The 17,781-nt window shown below is 51.3% G+C and overlaps 1 protein-coding gene across 11 annotated transcripts in view; it reads left to right on the top strand.

The window, feature by feature from the left end:
- Positions 1-17,781, top strand: part of DYSF (dysferlin) — a 71,792-nt gene that overhangs the window by 13,075 nt on the left and 40,936 nt on the right. For 6 of the 11 annotated variants that reach the window (XM_066317536.1, XM_066317530.1, XM_066317538.1 and 3 more), the window contains exons 14-31: positions 253-321; positions 404-447; positions 541-623; positions 3,267-3,382; positions 3,676-3,789; positions 5,105-5,282; positions 6,299-6,423; positions 7,222-7,328; positions 8,999-9,191; positions 9,874-10,029; positions 11,466-11,597; positions 12,050-12,216; positions 12,491-12,605; positions 12,701-12,806; positions 13,455-13,597; positions 14,974-15,147; positions 16,424-16,529; positions 16,756-16,833. In XM_066317536.1, the coding sequence (XP_066173633.1) occupies positions 253-321; positions 404-447; positions 541-623; positions 3,267-3,382; positions 3,676-3,789; positions 5,105-5,282; positions 6,299-6,423; positions 7,222-7,328; positions 8,999-9,191; positions 9,874-10,029; positions 11,466-11,597; positions 12,050-12,216; positions 12,491-12,605; positions 12,701-12,806; positions 13,455-13,597; positions 14,974-15,147; positions 16,424-16,529; positions 16,756-16,833 (2,206 nt within the window). Of the gene's footprint in view, positions 1-252; positions 322-403; positions 448-540; positions 624-2,527; positions 2,570-3,266; positions 3,383-3,675; positions 3,790-5,104; positions 5,283-6,298; positions 6,424-7,221; positions 7,329-8,998; positions 9,192-9,873; positions 10,030-11,465; positions 11,598-12,049; positions 12,217-12,490; positions 12,606-12,700; positions 12,807-13,454; positions 13,598-14,973; positions 15,148-16,423; positions 16,530-16,755; positions 16,834-17,781 lie in introns of all 11 variants that reach the window. The other 5 variants (XM_066317533.1, XM_066317527.1, XM_066317537.1 and 2 more) reach the window with 1 other exon arrangement.

The raw sequence follows: 17,781 nt of genomic DNA on the forward strand, positions 1-17,781 counted from the left end.
AATGGGACATTCTTTCCCAGAGTTTTTGGGATTGGGATTTCGATGGGATGTCCTTGGGATTGGGGTTTCACTGGAATGTCCTCAAGGCTGGAATGGCAGCAGGACAGTCCCCAGGAATTTGGGATTGGGATGGCAGGGGCACATTCCTGGATTTTAGGGAATCTTAGGCTGGACTTTAGGGAACCTGAGGCTTCCCGACTCCACAAACTGCTCCAACTCCAACTTTTCCCTCTCCCCACTCCTCCCTCCCAGCTCTACTCACGGATCCTGGAGAAAAACGCCAACCCCCAGTGGAACCAGTGCCTGACTCTGCCGGCGATGGTGAGCACTGGTGTCCCCAAGGTCCCCTCTCGGTGTCCCCAGCACCGCCCACCCTTCTCTCCCCATGTCCTTTTTTTCCCAGTTCCCGTCCATGTGCGAGCGGATGAGGATCCGTGTGACCGACTGGTGAGCGGGAAGGGAATTCCCAGAGGTGGGATTGGCAGGGGGACATCCCTTGGTCCCCACCCTGGTCCCCAAAGTGACAATGTCACCTCGCAGGGACCGCCTGACGCACAACGACGTCATTGGCACGGCTTTCCTGGGGATGTCCAAGATTTCGGCCCCCGGCGGCGAGCTGGAGGGTAAGGGTGGGAAGTGGGCTGGGATTTGGGATGCATGGCCTTGGAGGAGCTGCATGGCCTACCTGGAGGTCGGTGGTGGCTTTGGGGATGTCACAGCTGTCACTGTCCCCACCTTGAGGATATGGGATGGCATCCTGCTGTCATTCCAAGCTGTGCGTACTTTCTGGATGGATCCCTCTAGATTTAGGATTTGGGGGATTCTTGGGAATGGGGGACGGAAGTTGCAGGCCCATGGCGTGGCTGGAGGTTGATGGTGGCTTTGGAGATGTCACAGCTGTCACCGTCACCACCTTGGGGTCATGGGATGGGGTCCTGAGATGGCTCTGAGCTCTGCTCCATTTCTGGATGGATCCAACCCCTCTGGATGTAGGATTTGGTGGATTCTTGGGAATGAGGCTATGGAGGAGCTGCATGGCATGGCTGGAGGTCAATGGTGGCTTTTGGCGGTGTCACAGCTGTCACCATCCTTGCCTTGGGGACACGGGATGGGGTCCTGCTGTCATTCCAAGCTGTGCACGCTTTCTGGGTGGATCCAACCCCTCTGGATTTAGGATTTTGTGGATCTGGGACACAGCTTTGGAGCTGCTCGGAGCTTCCACCTGCATGAGCTTTTCTTGCTGCTGGCACTTCCACAGAATCCACGATCCCAGCAGGAATTCCACTTCTGGCTTTGTGCAGGGACATGGGATGGCCAGGCTGGAAAAAGCTTGGAGCACCCTGGGATAGTGGGATGTATCTTGCCCAGCTATCTCAACGGGAAAAGCGTGAGACTCCCAATCTCAGGGTCATGGGTTCGAGCCCCACATTGGGTGGGCACCAATAAAAATCCATATTTGTTTTGGTTTCGGGTAAATTTGGGAGGAAACTTCTGAATGGGGTTTTTTTTGGAGAGTAAACTTAAACATGTTTTTTTTTTTTTTTTTTTTTTTTTTTTTTTTTTTTTAATTGGTTTGGGGAAAGAACTTTTTTTTGAGAAAAGTGGAAAAAAGCCATTTATTTGACAAACAAGATGCTTACGAGCATAAGGAATGATTGATACGAAGCGATAGAACTTTTTGTTGTTTTGAAGAGAGATGGCAAAATGGGGAGAAGTCCTTGCTGGGAGCTAGTTTAGCTTTCTTAGTCTTTATTAGTTTTAGTTCTTTTGGTGCTGGAAAATGCCGAGGTTTCGGCTTTGGTGAGCTGCAGGTGCAAGATTTTGGGGGTTTTTGGGGTTTTTACTTTAGAGCAAATTTAAACAGTTTTAAAGGGGAAAAAAATCCCCAACACGGTTTAGGAAGCTTTTTTGCTTTAGCTAGCTAAAATAATTAAAGGAAAAAAAATTCATCCCATTTCACTCCCATTGAAATGGGATGAGCTTGAGGTCCTTCCAAGCCATTCCATGATTCCACGGGTCAGGACATGATCCAGGGGCTCCACCCTTTTCCCAATCCTACCACAGATCCTGGGATGGGCTGAAGAGAGAGAGAGAGAGAGAGAGGGGCCGAGAGGGAGGATGGGAATGAGGGGATCCAGGATTGGGATCTCCCTTCTCACTGCTGGGATCTGCCTGATCCTGAGGAAATGCCTGGGAATGCAACCCAGGGATGCTCCAATCCTGCTGCCAGCCTCTGGAATTGTCCAAGACCAGGCTGGACAAGGCTTAGAACGACCCGGGATAACGGCAAGTGTCCCTGGATGCACCTGGATGGGTTTAACTTCCCTTCCCGTGCCAACCATTCCATGACTCCATGGTCCTTTGATTCCAGGACTCCATAATTCCATGAAAAACCTCTCCCTTTCTCTCTCTGCCTCTCCGCTCTAAAACCCGTGGGAATCTCCACCCTCATTCCCATCTCCCTGTCCCTTTTCCAGGCTCCTCTTCCCACCTTTCCCAACCTCTCTTCCCTCTCTTTGTGCCTCAGATGAGTTTCCTGCTCCCGTGAAGCCTCTGAAACCCTCGGACCGTACGTTCCCAGTAACATCCCGGTTCTCTAGCACCTCCTGGGACTGGTTTTACTGGTCTGGACTGGGGCGGAGGATCAGCTGGGATGAGTTGGATGCCTTGGGAAAAGGGAATGGCTCTGGAATGGTTTGGAGATTCCCGGGATTCTGGGATGTATCTGGAATCCGGAGCCAGCCATGTGCACGGAGCTCTCAGGCCAGGATTCCCAAGCAAAATTCCATAAAAAACAAGTGGCTCTCCTCGCAGAATCACAGGATTAGGAAAATCCCTCTGATCCGTGGGCTGTCAAAGCCACCCCATACCCATGTCCCCAAGTGCCACATCCACAGGGATGTTCAATCCCTCCCCAGGGATGGGGGACAGCCATTTCCAGGAAGGAATTTTTCCCAAAAATTCAGCCTAAACCTCCCTTGGCACATCCTGAGGCTCTTCCCTCTCTCCTGTCACTCTCACTCTTGTCCAAACCCTCTCTGACCTTGCCCTTTCCCACGGGGACTTTTCCTGGGATTGGGAATTCCCAGGATTCAGCGCCACACCCTCCTCCCACTCCAAGGTGAGGTTGCGGGACTCAAAACAGGCGGATATTCCAGGATTTTGGTGTTATGGTGTTATGCGATCCCTGCCATCCTATAGCAGCATGACACATTCCCAATGTGCCTCCAGGGATCCCTAATCCCTCTTTTCCCTGCCATTCCCAGTGGATGACGGGCTGGGATTCCTGCCGACCTTCGGGCCCTGCTACATCAACCTGTACGGCAGCCCCCGGGAATTCACTGGATTCCCCGATCCCTACGAGACACTCAATCTGGGAAAGGTGACACTGGCTGCTTCCTGAGAAAAATAACCCTCTGGCTCCTCTGCTCCCCCCAAAAAAACCCCAAAAAGCTGCCTCTAACCCAACCTGGCTTTGTCACCAGGAGCCTGCACTGTGATTCCCGCTCCCGGCTATTCCCGCTAATGCCTCCTGATCCCGCTCTGCTCACAAAATCCCGCCCTGGAAGCACCAGCTGGAATTCTTTGCCTTCTCCACAATGAAGCTTCTGGGAAGGAAAGGCCTTGGGAAGGGAATTCCGGGATCCTGACGCCTGTTCCTGGTCTATCCCAAAGGGCGAGGGAGTGGCATACCGGGGCCGGATCCTGGTGGAGCTGCAGACCAAACTGGTGGAGCACATGGAGCAGAAGGTGGAGGAGATTGCTGCCGATGACATCCTGAGGGTGGAGGTATTGGAATTTCCAGGAAGATCTCTGGGATGGGCAGGTGGGACGCCACGGAAGGGATTTTGGCTGTGAGTAGGGGTTGTCCCGTGGTCTGTGAGCTCCTGGAGGAGTCTCCTGCTGGAATTCCATCCCAAAGTGTCCACGTCAGTGCATCTGAGCTGATCATGGTGAGCATGGGATTGTTTGTGGGATCGTGGAATGGTTTTGGTGGGAATGGACCTTGAAGCTGATCCCAGGTGGATCCAAGTCCATCCACACCTGGCCCTAGACATTCCCAGGGATCCAGGGGCAGCCCCAGCAAATCTGGGAATTCCAGCCCAGCCCTTCCCCACCCTCCCAGCCAGCAATTGCTGCCCAAGATCCCAGCCCAATGTCCCCTTTCCTAATGGGAAGCCATTCCCTGTGTCCTGTCCCTCCAGGCCTTGTCCCCAGCCCCTCTCCGGCTCTCCTGGAGCCCCTTTAGGCACTGGAAGAGGCTCCAAGGTCTCCCATGACATTTTGGGAGATTCCCCTTCATTCCTGCTCTTTCAGATTTCCTCCTTTGGCTCCTTTTTTTCCATGAGGAATTGAAGCCTCCATCTGGTTTTCCTAAAATCCTCCGAAAATTCCCATGCTGCAAAGTTTGTTATTTCTCCTGCAAGAAAATTCCCATCCCTGGATCCCTGAGGTTGGAAAATCCCTCCAGGATAATCCAATCCAAGCTGTGCCTGATCCCCACCTTGGCACTGAGTGCCACATCCAGGAATTCCTTGGACACCTCCAGGGATGGGGACTCCAAACCTCCCATGGCACTTCCAAGGCCTGAGCACCCTTTCCATGAGGAAATTCCTGCTGGTGTCTGACCTAAGCCTTCCCTGGTCCAGCCTGAGGCTGTTCCCTCTTTTCCTGATATTCCCTGGGATCCCGATCCCAACTCTCACCTGGCTCTAGCATTCCAGGGAGTTGTGCTGAGCCAGAAGGTCCCTCCTTTTCTCCAGGCTCAGCCCCTTTCCAATCCCTTCAGCATTTCCTGGTTCTCCAGCCTTTTCCCATCTCCCTCAGCTTTACCTGGTCCTCCAGCCCTTTCCCGACTCCCTCAGCTTTTCCTGATTCTCCAGCTCCTTCCCAATTCCTGCAGCTTTTCCCGGTTCTCCAACCTTTTTCCAATTCCCTCAGGCTTTTCCTGGTTCTCCAGTTCCTTCCCAATTTCCTCAGCTTTTCCCTTCCCGGCTCCTTCAGCCTCTCCTTAGGATTTGCCTTCCAGCCTCTTCTGGTTTAAACTCCTGGAGATCATTCCCATCACCTCCTCCACATCCAATTCCCAAAATCTGTGTTCCAGAAATTCCTGCGGCGACGGAAATATTCCCTCTTCGCTGCCTTCTACTCGGCCACGATGCTCCAAGGGGTGGACGGGGCTGTGCAGTTCGAGGTCAGCGTCGGGAATTACGGCAACAAGTTCGACACCACCTGCCTGCCCCTGGCCTCCACCACCCAGTACAGCCGGGCCGTCTTCGATGGTGAGCACAGAATTAGCTTGGAATTCCCGTCCTTCGGGATGATCCAAACCTGGCGGGTGGGAAGGAATCATGGAATTGGGGAATGGGTTGGGTTGGGTTTGATGGTTTTGTGGGTAGGGGATGTGTTCCGCTATCCCAGGTGGATCCAAGTCCATCCAACCTGGCCTTGGACATTCCCAGGGATCCAGGGGCAGCCCCAGCAAATCTGGGAATTCCAGCCCAGCCCCTCCCCACCCTCCCAGCCAGCAATTGCTGCCCAAGATCCCAGCCCAATGTCTCCTTTCCCAGTGGGAAGCCATTCCCTGTGTCCTGTCCCTCCAGGCCTTGTCCCCAGCCCCTCTCCATCTCTCCTGGAGCCCCTTCAGGGACTCTGAGCATTCCCTGGATTTTTCCCTTCTCCAGGGGAACATTCCCAGCTCTCCCAGAGCAGAGGGTCTCCAGAATCCTGGAATGGTTTGGGTTGGAAGGGACCTTAAATCCCATCCCATTCCCACCCTATCCATGTTCAAGGACACCTTCCACTATCCCAGGTAGATCCAAACCCCAATGTTCAGCCTGCCCTTGGACAATTCCTGGGATCCAGGGGCAGCCAGAGGTCGTGTCCAGGTGATCCTGATGAAGGTTTCCTTGCTTGGACCAGAAAACTCCGGAGGGTTTTCACACCTCAGCCATGGGGGGTTTGTGTCTGGGAAAGAGCAGGGAAGCTGGGATTTCTCTCAGCTTCATCAGCTGGTTTTGGGAGCACATTTCCCTGGCCATTCCCTGGCCATTCCCTGCCTCCCATCCTCATCCCTTGAGGAATCTTGAGCTGGTTTCTGGCCTTGCTGCTGGACCTGTGGACTCAGATCCCATTGGATCTCAGTGGGATCTCAAGGATTTGGGGTGACACCATCCCCATCTTCCTCCCAAACTCCTTCCCAGGCCAATCCCCATCCCAATCCCACTCTTCCCCCTCCGTCCCTGCCCCTGAAGGGTGGATCCTGTTGTCCCCGAGGTGACGCTGTGCTGTCCCCCAGGTTGTCACTACTATTACCTGCCCTGGGGGAACGTGAAGCCCGTGGTGGTGCTGTCCTCGTACTGGGAGGACATCGGACACCGCATGGATGCCCAGAACATGCTGCTGCACGGGGCCCAGCGGCTGGTGAGTGACTGGGGACACCTCCAGGCTAGGGAGTGTCTGGGGACATCCCTGGGGACACCTCTGGGCTGGGGAGTGTCACAGCTATGTATTTGCTGGATGACGAGCCTCATGGAATCACGGAATCCTGGAATGGTTTGGGTGGGAAGGGAATTTAAATCCCATCCCATTCCCACCCCATCCATGGGCAGGGACACTTCCCACTGTCCCACGTGGATCCAACCCAGCCTTGGACATTCCCAGGGATCCAGGGGCAGCCCCAGCAAATCTGGGAATTCCAGCCCAGCCCCTCCCCACCCTCCCAGCCAGCAACTGCTGCCCAAGATCCCAGCCCAATGTCCCCTTTCCCAGTGGGAAGCCATTCCCTGTGTCCTGTCCCTCCAGGCCTTGTCCCCAGCCCCTCTCCAGCTCTCCTGGAGCCCCTTTAGGGACTCTGAGCATTCCCTGGATTTTTCCCTTCTCCAGGGGAACATTCCCAGCTCTCCCAGAACAGAGGGGCTCCAGAATCCTGGAATGGGCTGTATTTGGAGAATTCTAAACCCATCCCATTCCATGTTCAGGGACACCTCCCACAACCCCAGGTAGATCCAAGCCCTGCCTGACCTGGAGACAATTCCAGGGACTCTCCCTCAGCTCCTGGGATTTCCTATTGAATTTCCCTGTTGGTTTACCTTGGAGCTCCAAACCTTTGGATGCATATCCCAGACTGGATTTGGGGAGCAATTCCCAACCACTTTACTGGGAATTTTCTGGAAGCATGATGGGATTCCAGGGGATTCTTGATCTCTGTTTTTCCTGCAGGAAGAAAACCTGGAGAAGGTGCAGGTGGCCCTGAAATCCAACCGCTCTCCCCTGGAGCTGGAAGCCCTGGGATCCCAACTGCTCGATGATGTCATTGCCGACTGCAGGTACGCCGGGAATTCAGGATGGGAAACCATTCCTGATGTTTCATTTTATTAATTTTTTTTCCTTTTTCCTCTTTTTTCCCCTTTCCCTTTTTTTGCTTTTTTCTTTTCTTCCTTCCCCCTTTTTTCTATTTCCTTTTTTCCCCATTTTTCTCCTCATCTTCCTCCCCCTTTCTCCCTTTTAATCTTTTTGCTTTTTTCCCCTTTTCTGCTACTTCCCTTCCCCGTTTTTTTTTCCCCCTTTTTTCAGTTTTTTCCTTTTTCATCTCTCCCTACATTTTTTCCTTTCCCTATTTTCTGTTTTCCTCCTTTTCTCCCTTCTTTTCCTTTTGCCCTTTTCCTCTCATCCCCCTTTTTCCATTTTCTCTTTTTCCTGGGTTTTTCCTTCCCCTGTTTTTATTCTCTTCCGCTTTTTTTCCTTTTTCCTTTTTTTCCTGTTTTCCTTTTGTCGCCTTTTTTCCCTTTTTTGCCCTTTCTCCCCTTTTTTCCCTTTTTTGCCTTCTTTGCACTTTCTTCCTTCTTTTTCTCTTTTTTCTTTTCCTTTTTTCCCTTTTTTCCTATTTTTTTTCTTTTTTCTATTTTTCTTTTTACTTTTTTCCTTTTCCCTTTTTCTTTTTCATTTTTTCATTTTTTTCATTTTTCCCTTTTTCCTTTTTCTTTTTCCTTTATTTCCCTTTTTTTTCTCTCCCTCACTCCAAATCCTCGTCCCTGGAAATATCCAAATCCAGGCTGGATGGAGCTTGGAGCAACCTGTGATAGTGGAAGATCCCAAACAATTCCATAATTCCACGTTCTCCCTATTTACCTCCAATAACAATGGGATTTACAGATCCAAATTCCCGAGGTGGGAATGTATCCTTATAAAACCTCCTTCCAAACCTCTCTGTGGCCTAAAAATAAATTTATTTTTCTGTCCGTCTATTTTTTCCGGAGGAAATCCTGATTTGCGTCTCAGGAGCAGGAAGTTCATTTATAGCAGCGGATCCATAAATCCTTGTTTTACAGGAAAACCTCCCAGTTTGGCATCTGATCCACTTTTCCAGGAGCTTGGATCGATGGATATTAAAATGTGTGTGTGGCTTATTCCCATCCTGATTGCAGGGGGAATTCCAGCTGTGGCTCAAAGCTCTTTTGCTCTTCCTGTTCCCAAATTTCTTTGGTGGCTTCTCAGTTCCTTGGAAACTCGCTGAAAATGTGAAAAAAAGCATATAAAAAGGCTGGAAAATCCCTCGGGAAGCTGGATGACCTATTGGAGATGAATTTGGGATGGATTAATGACCATTAATGATGATCAGTGACCATTAATGGCCTTTAATGATCACTAATGACCAATAGTGATGATTGGTGACTTTAACAACCTTTAATGGTAATTAATGACCATCCATGGGTAATTGATGCCCATTAATGACCATTAATGATGATTGGTGACCTTTAATGACCCTTAATGATCATTAATGACCATTAACAATCATCCATGATGATTGGTCACCACTAATGACCTTTGATGATAATTTCTGACCATTTATGACCTTTAATGATAATTAATGACCATTAACGGCCATCCATGTTGTTTGGTGACCATTAATGATGATTGGTTACAATAAACAACCCTTAACGACCTCTGAGGTCCATCCTGATCCAACCCAATCCCTGATTCCCACCCATCTCCACAGCCTGAAGCTTCCCAATGTCCTGGAGAAGGCCTCCAGCACCCACCTGGACCAGAACCTGTTCCGATTCCGGAGCACCCACCTGGAGCAGATCCTGAAGGTGGCCCTGAGGCTCAAGCATGACAATTCCAGCCTCTCTCAAATCCTGGATCAGGCGGAAGATTGGCTGTGCCGGCTCCGGGCCATGGCAGAGGAGGTGACTCTTCCCGTTTTTTCCCATCGTGGTTTTTGTGGGAATTGGGGGGCTCTGGCTCCCGAATCTGTGGATTTTCCCATGGTGCTGGGTTTGGCTCTGATGGTTGAGGTTGGTCTTGGTCGTGGATGGGTTGAGACCAACTCATGGTTTGGGAGCAGCCCTGGGGGAACTTGGAGTGTTGGTGGGTAGGAAGTTCCGCATGCTCTGGGTTGATCCCACAGCAGGAAAAGAGGGAATTCTGCCCCTCTGCTCTGGAGCCATACTGGGAATGCTGCGAATGTTCATCTGGAGAAGGGAAAAATCCAGGGAATGCTCAGAGTCCCTGAAGGGGCTCCAGGAGAGCTGGAGAGGGACTGGGGACAAGGCCTGGAGGGACAGGACACAGGGAATGGCTTCCCACTGGGAAAGGAGACATTGGGCTGGGATCTTGGGCAGCAGTTGTTGGCTAGGAGGGTGGGGAGGGGCTGGGCTGGAATTCCCAGATTTGCTGGGGCTGCCCCTGGATTCCCGGGAATTTCCAAGGCCAGGTTGGATGGACTTGGATCCACCTGGGATGATGGAAGATCTCCCTGCCACGGAGCTGGATGAGCTTTAGGATCCCTGCCAACTCAAACCATTCCATGATTTCCCGCTCCTGTGATGGATCCTTCCCGAGGTGATCCCATGGATTTGTGTTTTCCAGCCCCAGAACAGCCTCCCGGACATCGTCATCTGGATGCTCCAGGGGGACAAACGCGTGGCCTTTGCCCGAGTCCCAGCCCACCAGGTCCTGTATTCCCGGAACATCCCCAGCTGCTGCGGCCGGAATTGTGGGAAGCTCCAGACAATCTTCCTCAAGGTACCTTTGGAAGCCTTTGTCTGGGTGGAATCTTGATTTTTCCAAGCAGTTTTTCCTCTAAAAAATAATAATAAAAAACAAGATGGAAAATCCAGCAGGGAAAGCTCAAATCCCAACACAAGATTCAGCCCTAGTTTTGTGTAATTGTGGAAATATTTGGGTTGGAAGAGACCTGAAATCCCAACAATTCTACCCCATTCGCGGGCCAGGACAGCTTCCGTTATCCCAGGTGGATCCAAGTCCATCCAACCTGGCCTTGGAAACTTCTAGGGATGGAGCAGCCACAGCAGATCTGGGAATTCCACCCGGTTGAAACTGCAGGAAAAATTCCAGGTAGTGCTTCTGGTGGAGTCCAGCTTCTCCTCCATGGATCTGCAGAAGATTCCTTGGATATCTCCCTCAATCCTGCAATTCTAATGCAGGGAAAATTTTTCCCAGTTCGTGCTTTTTTAGGAAAATCCATTTTATTTTATTTTTTTTTTTTCATTTTTAAAATATTTTCCAAATTCCCGAGCCTTTGCCACTCCAGAAAATTTTGGCTGCTGCCTCCTCTCCCAGGCACTTTCCAAGCTTCTCCCATCTCTGAGGATATTTCAGGTCTGGAAAAAATCTGGAGCAGAAAATCAGCATGGAAAGTGCTTTTAAAAAAAAAAAAAAAAAAAAAAGGAAATAAAAACAAATGGAATGAAATCCCGATTCCCAAACGGAGCCAGCGCAAAAAATTATCTCAAATTTTAAAATTGGGATTTTTCCTTATCTGTGATTTTTGGATGGAAAACCAGCAGAGCTCTGAGTGGGAAAAAGTGTCTGGGAGAGAGGGAAAGGAGCAGTGAGGAAAAAATCCTGGAGATTGTTCCTGGTTTTGCTGAATGTGTGGGCTGGGTTTGGTGCCCTGACCCTGGAAGGGTGTTCCTGACCTTGTCCTTGTCCTTCTCCTTCTCCCTGACCCTGACTTCATCCATGTCCTTGTCCATCACCTTGTCCCTGACCTTGTCCTTGTTGCTGTCCTTGTCCATATCCTTATCCCTATCTCTGACCTTGTGCCTGTCTCTGTCCATGTCCTTTTCCCTTAGCTTGTCCATGTCCCTCTCCCTGTCATTGTCCCCTACCTTGTCCCTCTCCCTGTCCTTGACCTTTTCTGTGTCCCTGTCCTTGTCCCTGACCTTGACCTTGTCCTTTTCAGTGTCCCTGTCCCTGTCCTTGTCCCTGTCCTCGTCCTTATCTCTATCCTTATCCCTGATCCTGTCCAGGACCACTGGAATTTTGCAGCTTGCCAAGCTCAGCTGGGGACACATTTTAGGGACATTGATGGTGGCACTGGGGTGACCCTGAAGGTCTTTTCCAGCCTCAATCCCATGATTCCACACACTCCTGACAGTATCCCAGAATTCTGAGAATTCCCATTAATCCCTTCCCGGGGACCTTTCCCTTGGCAGTACCCTCAGGAGGAGGCAATGGGGCCGCGGATCCCGGCACAGATCCGGGTGCGGCTCTGGTTCGGGTTGGCCGTGGATGAGAAGGAATTCAACCAGTTCGCCGAGGGAAAACTCTCCGTCTTCGCTGAAACTGTGAGCATTCCTGAGGGATCCCCGTCCTGGCAGGAAAAATGGGATGGGCTGGACCTAAAACCTCATTGTTCCCTAAAAAGTGTGGGAAGGAGGAGCTGATTCCATCATGTTGGCCTGGAATGCTGAGGGGAAAATTGGGAATGAGCCATGGAGCTGTGTTGTCCCTAACAGTGGGAAAATCAGGGTGCCGTGGGATGGGTTGGGATTTTCCCAGGAAGTCTGTTCCTCCGCAGGGATTATTCATGGGATTCAGTGGGATTATTCACGGGATTCTGTGGAATTATTCACGGGATTCCCTGGGATTCATGGGATTTAGTGGATTTATTCAGAGGATTCTATGGGATTATTAATGGGATTCTAGGGGATTATTAATGGGATTCTGTGGGATTATTCACGGGATTCTGTAATTCCAACTCCAAATCTATTTCTTTTTTTATTTTTGGCTCTCCCAGTATGAGAACCAAACCAAACTGGCGCTGGTAGGGAACTGGGGCACCACTGGCCTCACTTATCCCAAGTATTCCGACGTCACTGGCAGGATCAAGCTTCCCAAGGACAGTTTCCGGCCTTCCACGGGATGGACCTGGGCCGGGGATTGGTTCGTCTGCCCTGAAAAGACGTGAGTGGGGCTTTTCCACTGTGAATTCCCGGGAATTTAAAAAATCTAGGATGCCCCTGGGGTTCCTTGTCTGTGCTTCCCCCTCATCCAAGTTTTATGATGTTCCAAAACTGAGGAGCTTTGGGAATGGGGTTTTCATCTTGGTTTAATTTTTTTTTTCTGAGGGGAAAACTTTGCTTGGAGAGGCGGGAGAAATTCAGGAATGCTGAGGACGGTGCTCAGGAGGGAGGTGGGATGGAGAATCCCTGATTTTTGGGGTATTCCCGGGATTCAGGCTGCTGCATGATGTGGATGCCGGGCACCTGAGCTTCGTGGAGGAGGTGTTTGAGAACCAGGTCCGGCTCCCTGGAGGGCAGTGGATCCACATGACTGATTCCTACACAGACGTGGTGAGGGGGAAAACCAGGAATTCCGGGAGCCAAGGGCTGGAATTCTGGGGGAAATCTGGGGATGGGTTTGGGTGAGGATTCCCTGTGTCCCACAGAATGGGGAGAAGGTGCTGCCCAAGGATGAGATTGAGTGTCCACCAGGCTGGAAGTGGGAAGATGTGGAATGGGACACGGATCTCAACAGGGCTGTGGATGAGAAAGGTAATGAAGATAGGATTTGGGGATTTGGGAAATTTGGGGATTTTGGGATCTTGGATTGGGGAATTTTGGGATCTGGGGATTTGGGAATTTTGGGATCCTGGATTGGGGAATTTTGGGATCTGGGATTTGAGAAGTTTGGGGATTTTAAGATCCTAGACTGGGGAATTCTGGGATCTGGGGTTTGGGAATTCTGCGATTTCTTTCCATGGTCTATGGATGAAAACATTGCCATGTCTCTGGGAACTGGATCAGGAGAAGGGATCGAGCTCTGGGAGATCCTTTCCCCTTGTCTCTGCCTGCATCTGTGGGATGGGAATTCCCAAAGGCAGTGATGGGATAATCTGGGAAGATCCTGGTGAAAAAGAAACGGAAAACACCAGGCTGGAGAGTGCTGGAGTGGTCCCAGGGATTGGAATGGCTGGAAGGGGGGCGGGAAGAGTCCCCAGGATGGGATTTGGAGCCAAGGACCCCATGGATCCAGCCCTGGGCATTCCAGAGGGATGCAATGAAGGGAAATCCAACTGGGAAATTTCTGCTGGATTCAGCCACACATTCACTGCTGGAAATTCCTGGTGGGAACCAAAGTTGGGAGTGAGGGAAAAGGCTCTTCTCCCACCTCCAGCAGGTATTTATTCCCTTCTTCCCAAGGTTGGGAATACGGGATCACCATCCCTCCAGAGCGCAAGCCCAAGGCCTGGGTGCCGGCAGAGAAGATGTTCCACACCAACCGGCGCCGGCGCTGGGTGCGGCTCCGCCGGCGCGACCTGGAGCACATGGAAGCTGTGAGAAAGGTGGGATGGGCCCTGGGAAAAAGCTCCCATGGGTTCGGGATGTGGCCCCATCCCTTTCGGTGGGCACCTGGGTTTGGCAGGACCTCCTTTTCCTTGGAGATTTGGCGGGGGGTCGTTCCCAGTTTTTGGTGGAAAATGCCACGTTCCCAGGGGTGGAGAGGGTTCTGGTGGGATTGGGGTGGGATGGGGACATCCAGGAAAGTTCTAGAGTGTGAGAAATTGGGGAGGGATGAAGTCCCCAGCCTGTCCCTATCCCGCTTCCCTCTAGATGGTGCCGTTGTACAGGGAATGTCACTTCCCAGCCTCCCTCCCACCGCTTCCCAAGGCGGCTTGTCTCCCTTCCCAGAATAATTTCGGGGATAATTGTAGCTGCTGTCACCCCATTCACTGTGGGTGAAAAACCTTTTCCAGGGCTTGTGGTGGATGATCCAGGGAGAAATTCCAGAGGTGGCAAAGCATGGGAAGGGGTCGGGATGATGGCAAAGGGAAAAGCGGGATGGGAAGTGGAGCTGCTGGAGCTCCAACCCAGTGATCCTGCTCCGAGTGGGATTCATCCCAGGGCTGCGATCCCAGTGGTGGATCCAGCAGTGTTAATGGTTGGACTGGAAGACTACAGCTCCATCCTGGGAAGTGTCCAAGGCTAGGATGGACACTGGGGCTTGGAGCAACCTGGAATAGTGGGAGGTGTCCCTGAACAGGGATGGGGTGGGAATGGAATGGATTTAAGATCCCTTCTAACCCAAACCATTCCAGGATTCTGGAGCCCTCTGCTTTGGAGCCAGGCTGGGAGAGCTGGGAATGCTCCCCTAGAGAAGGGAAAAATCCAGGGAATGCTCAGAGTCCCTGAAGGGGCTCCAGGAGAGCTGGAGAGGGGCTGGGGACAAGGCCTGGAGGGACAGGACATAGGGAATGGCTTCCCACTGGGAAAAGGGACACTGGGCTGGGATGTTGAGCAGGAATTGCTGTCTGGGAGGGTGGGGAGGGGCTGGGCTGGAATTCCCAGATTTGCTGGGGCTGCCCCTGGATCCCTGGCAGTGCCCAAGGCCGGGTTGGACACTGGGGCTTGGATCCATCTGGGAATAGAGGGAGGTGTCCCTGGAACTGGGATAAGCTTTTAAGTCACTTCCATCCCATCATTCATGATGATCTCCAGGGCCTTTCCTAACTAAATCCAACTGACCCTGGACGTCTTTCCCAACCTGAACATTCCCATGATTCTGTAAACAATCCCATAACTCCATTCCATGATCCCACCCTGCATGGGGGGAAAACACAGGCAAAACCTGGGGGCAGAACAACGTCCCAATAAACCCCAAATCTGACTTTTGGTCCAACCCTTGGAAAAACCCTGATCCCTGTGATCCCTGTACTGGCAGCACAAGCAGGAGGAGCTGGATGGGGACGGCTGGGAATACGCTTCCCTCTTCGGATGGCGCTTCCACCTCCAGCAACGCCGCTCCGACTCCTTCCGCAGGCGCCGCTGGAGACGCCGAATGGAGCCCCTGGAACGCGCCGGCCCTGCCGCTGTCTTCGCCCTGGAAGGGGCTCTGGTAGGTCTCGTATTTCGAGTCCAAGATCCCCCTAATTAGGATTTTTTTTTCCTTTTTAAAGTCCCATGCCAGAGTTTGAAAGAAGAGTGGAACTCGCAGCTCGTCTTGAAAGGTGTTTTTTAAATTTTTTATCTGAAGGTCTTGAAAGGTGTTTATTGAGGTTTTTGTCTGAAGGTCAGCACACTGCCCCACACCAGGCTTAGCACGCTGAAAAATCTGGTTTTCAAAGTATTTTAAAGGTTTCTAACCAAATTAACTCTTGGAACGTAGTATATTTACAGTTTTGTACCAATAATTACTACTCATTCTGGACACATAATTCTCTACATCAAACACATTCTACCGCTGTCTCTGTGCCACCGTTGCAGCAGGAGGAGTCGAAGAAGAAGAACTTAAGGCACCGCCCAAAATTCTCCGTCTTGCCTCTATCTACTTCCGTTCTAAAACCCCACAACTGCAAATTTTCACCCTGTGACAAACTAAGCCACTATCTAATTTAAATTTTTGTTGTTCTCATTTCATCCACAAGTGTTGGCAGTACTTCCCACGGGCTGAGGCCAAAGGCAATGCTTTCCTGGGGTCCCAGCAGGGATCTCGGAGCCCCCAGGGCATTTTGGGGGGTTTTCCCCGTGCTCTGGACTCCAACAGGCTGGGAATAGTTTCTCCCATTCCCAGATTTCCAACTCTGGACATGTTATTGGCCCGGCTGCTCATTATCTGCTTCCCGTTATCCCCTTATCCACCCTGTTTGTTCCCAGATTTCTCCACACTCTAGGTTTCCCAATCTGCTGCTTTTCCAATAATTCCACGGGAGCCAGGGCAGCACAAAGCTCCCATTCTGTGTTTTTATGGATTTTTTTTTTTCTTCTCCTGTTTGGTGCTTTTTTTTCTCCCCCCTCTTTCCTTGCTCTGGCTTTCCCTCCAATCTGGAGTTGATCCATTTGGGATAAAAGTGGCTCCGTGGTGTTTTCCATGAGCTACTCCCATCTTAGGGGACCCCAGCTCCAGGTAGGATTATTCCTATTCCCTTTTTTCCATGGGATCCGCAGATGGGAGTTCTCAGCCTTGGAAATCACTCCTTTTCCTGCTGATATTCCAAAGCCAATGGGGAATTAGGAGAACTTGGGAATCTCCAGGAGCTTTTCCAATCGAAATTTCAAGATTCTGGGCAACTCTAGAAGTCCAGACTCCTCTTGGGCATCCTAGAGAATTCCATCCTGTAGGGAATCCCAGAGGTGATCCTGCCATTCCCAACTTTCTTTGGTTTTCCTTGCAGGGAGGAGTGACAGACGACAAGAGCGACGATGGAAAATCTGATGGAAAATCCGCGTCCACCCTGAGTTTCGGAGTCAACAGGCCCACCATCTCCTGCATTTTTGACTGTGAGGATCCCAGGGGAATGAGAAAGACGTTTCCCATCCTTCTCCCAGAAAAAAGATGGAAAAAGAAACAAGGAAAAAGGGTGGTGGGGAGGACAGTGCTTATGGGAACATCCACAGGCTCCAAGATCGGTGCTCAGGATATCCTGGGGGGATTAAGTTGGGATTCCCTCGGATGGGAAACTGGGAATCTGGTATCTTTTTTCTATATTTCCTGTTCTTCTGGCAGCCGGGAACAGATACCACCTGCGCTGTTACCTGTACCAGGCTCGGGATCTGATGGCCATGGACAAGGACAGCTTCTCCGGTGAGTCCGGATGTGCTCTGGGATAGAATTCCGGGAAGAGAGGGAACATCCCATGGGTAGGGACAGATCCCATGATCCCAGGTGGATCCAACCTGGTCTTGGACATTCCCAGGGATTCTCTGGGAATTCCAGCCCAGCCCAATGTCCCCTTTCCCAGTGGGATGCCATTTCCTGTGTCCTGTCCCTCCAGGCCTTGTCCCCAGTCCCTCTCCAGCCCTTTAGGTCTGGAATGGGCTCCAAGGAATCAAGGAGCCTTTCCCTTCTCCAGGCTGGATATGATGGAGCACAGGGAGAAACTTGCATGGGATGTGACCAGGGGAAATTCCAGAGGGTGACAGGATTTAATCAGGACTTGGGCCCCTTTTCCTCCAGCATCTTCAGGAAACTCCTTGTTGGATTTGATCCACAGGAAAGTTCCCAGCCCATGGGGTTTGATCCAGATGATCTCTAAAGTCTCTTCCATCCCAAAACACTTTGGGATTCCATGATTCCATAATTCACTAGAATCCGCCTTCTCCCAGCTGGACAGGGGGCTAGCAGCAGCCCCTGGGATTTGGGATTTAGGAAGGGGATTTCCATGGAAAAATGGGAATCTGGGTGGAAAACAGGCACTGATGTTTGTGGAGGAGTTTTCCACATCCTGCTGCTCCCCCCATTCCCAGCACAACTCCAGGGATTTCTGAAATCCCCAGGATTGTGCTGCTGCAGTTAGGATTTCCCACACTGGGGTTTTTTTTTTGGGATGGGAAAGAAGTTGGAATAGGAGAAATCTTTTTGTCTGTGGGATTTCCATGCTGGAGGTGCTTGGATGCAGGTGGAACACCCCTTTGGAATGTGGTCGAGGGGGGATAGAATGCCTGGAATTAACCCGCAGCAGGAAAATCTGGGAAAATCTTCATCCCTGGAGGCTGGGCCATCCCAGCCAGGTATTCCCACTAATGCTTTGGA

The sequence above is a fragment of the Sylvia atricapilla genome, chromosome 4 (assembly GCF_009819655.1).
Source record: "Sylvia atricapilla isolate bSylAtr1 chromosome 4, bSylAtr1.pri, whole genome shotgun sequence".
NCBI classification, from domain to species: Eukaryota; Metazoa; Chordata; class Aves; order Passeriformes; family Sylviidae; genus Sylvia; species Sylvia atricapilla.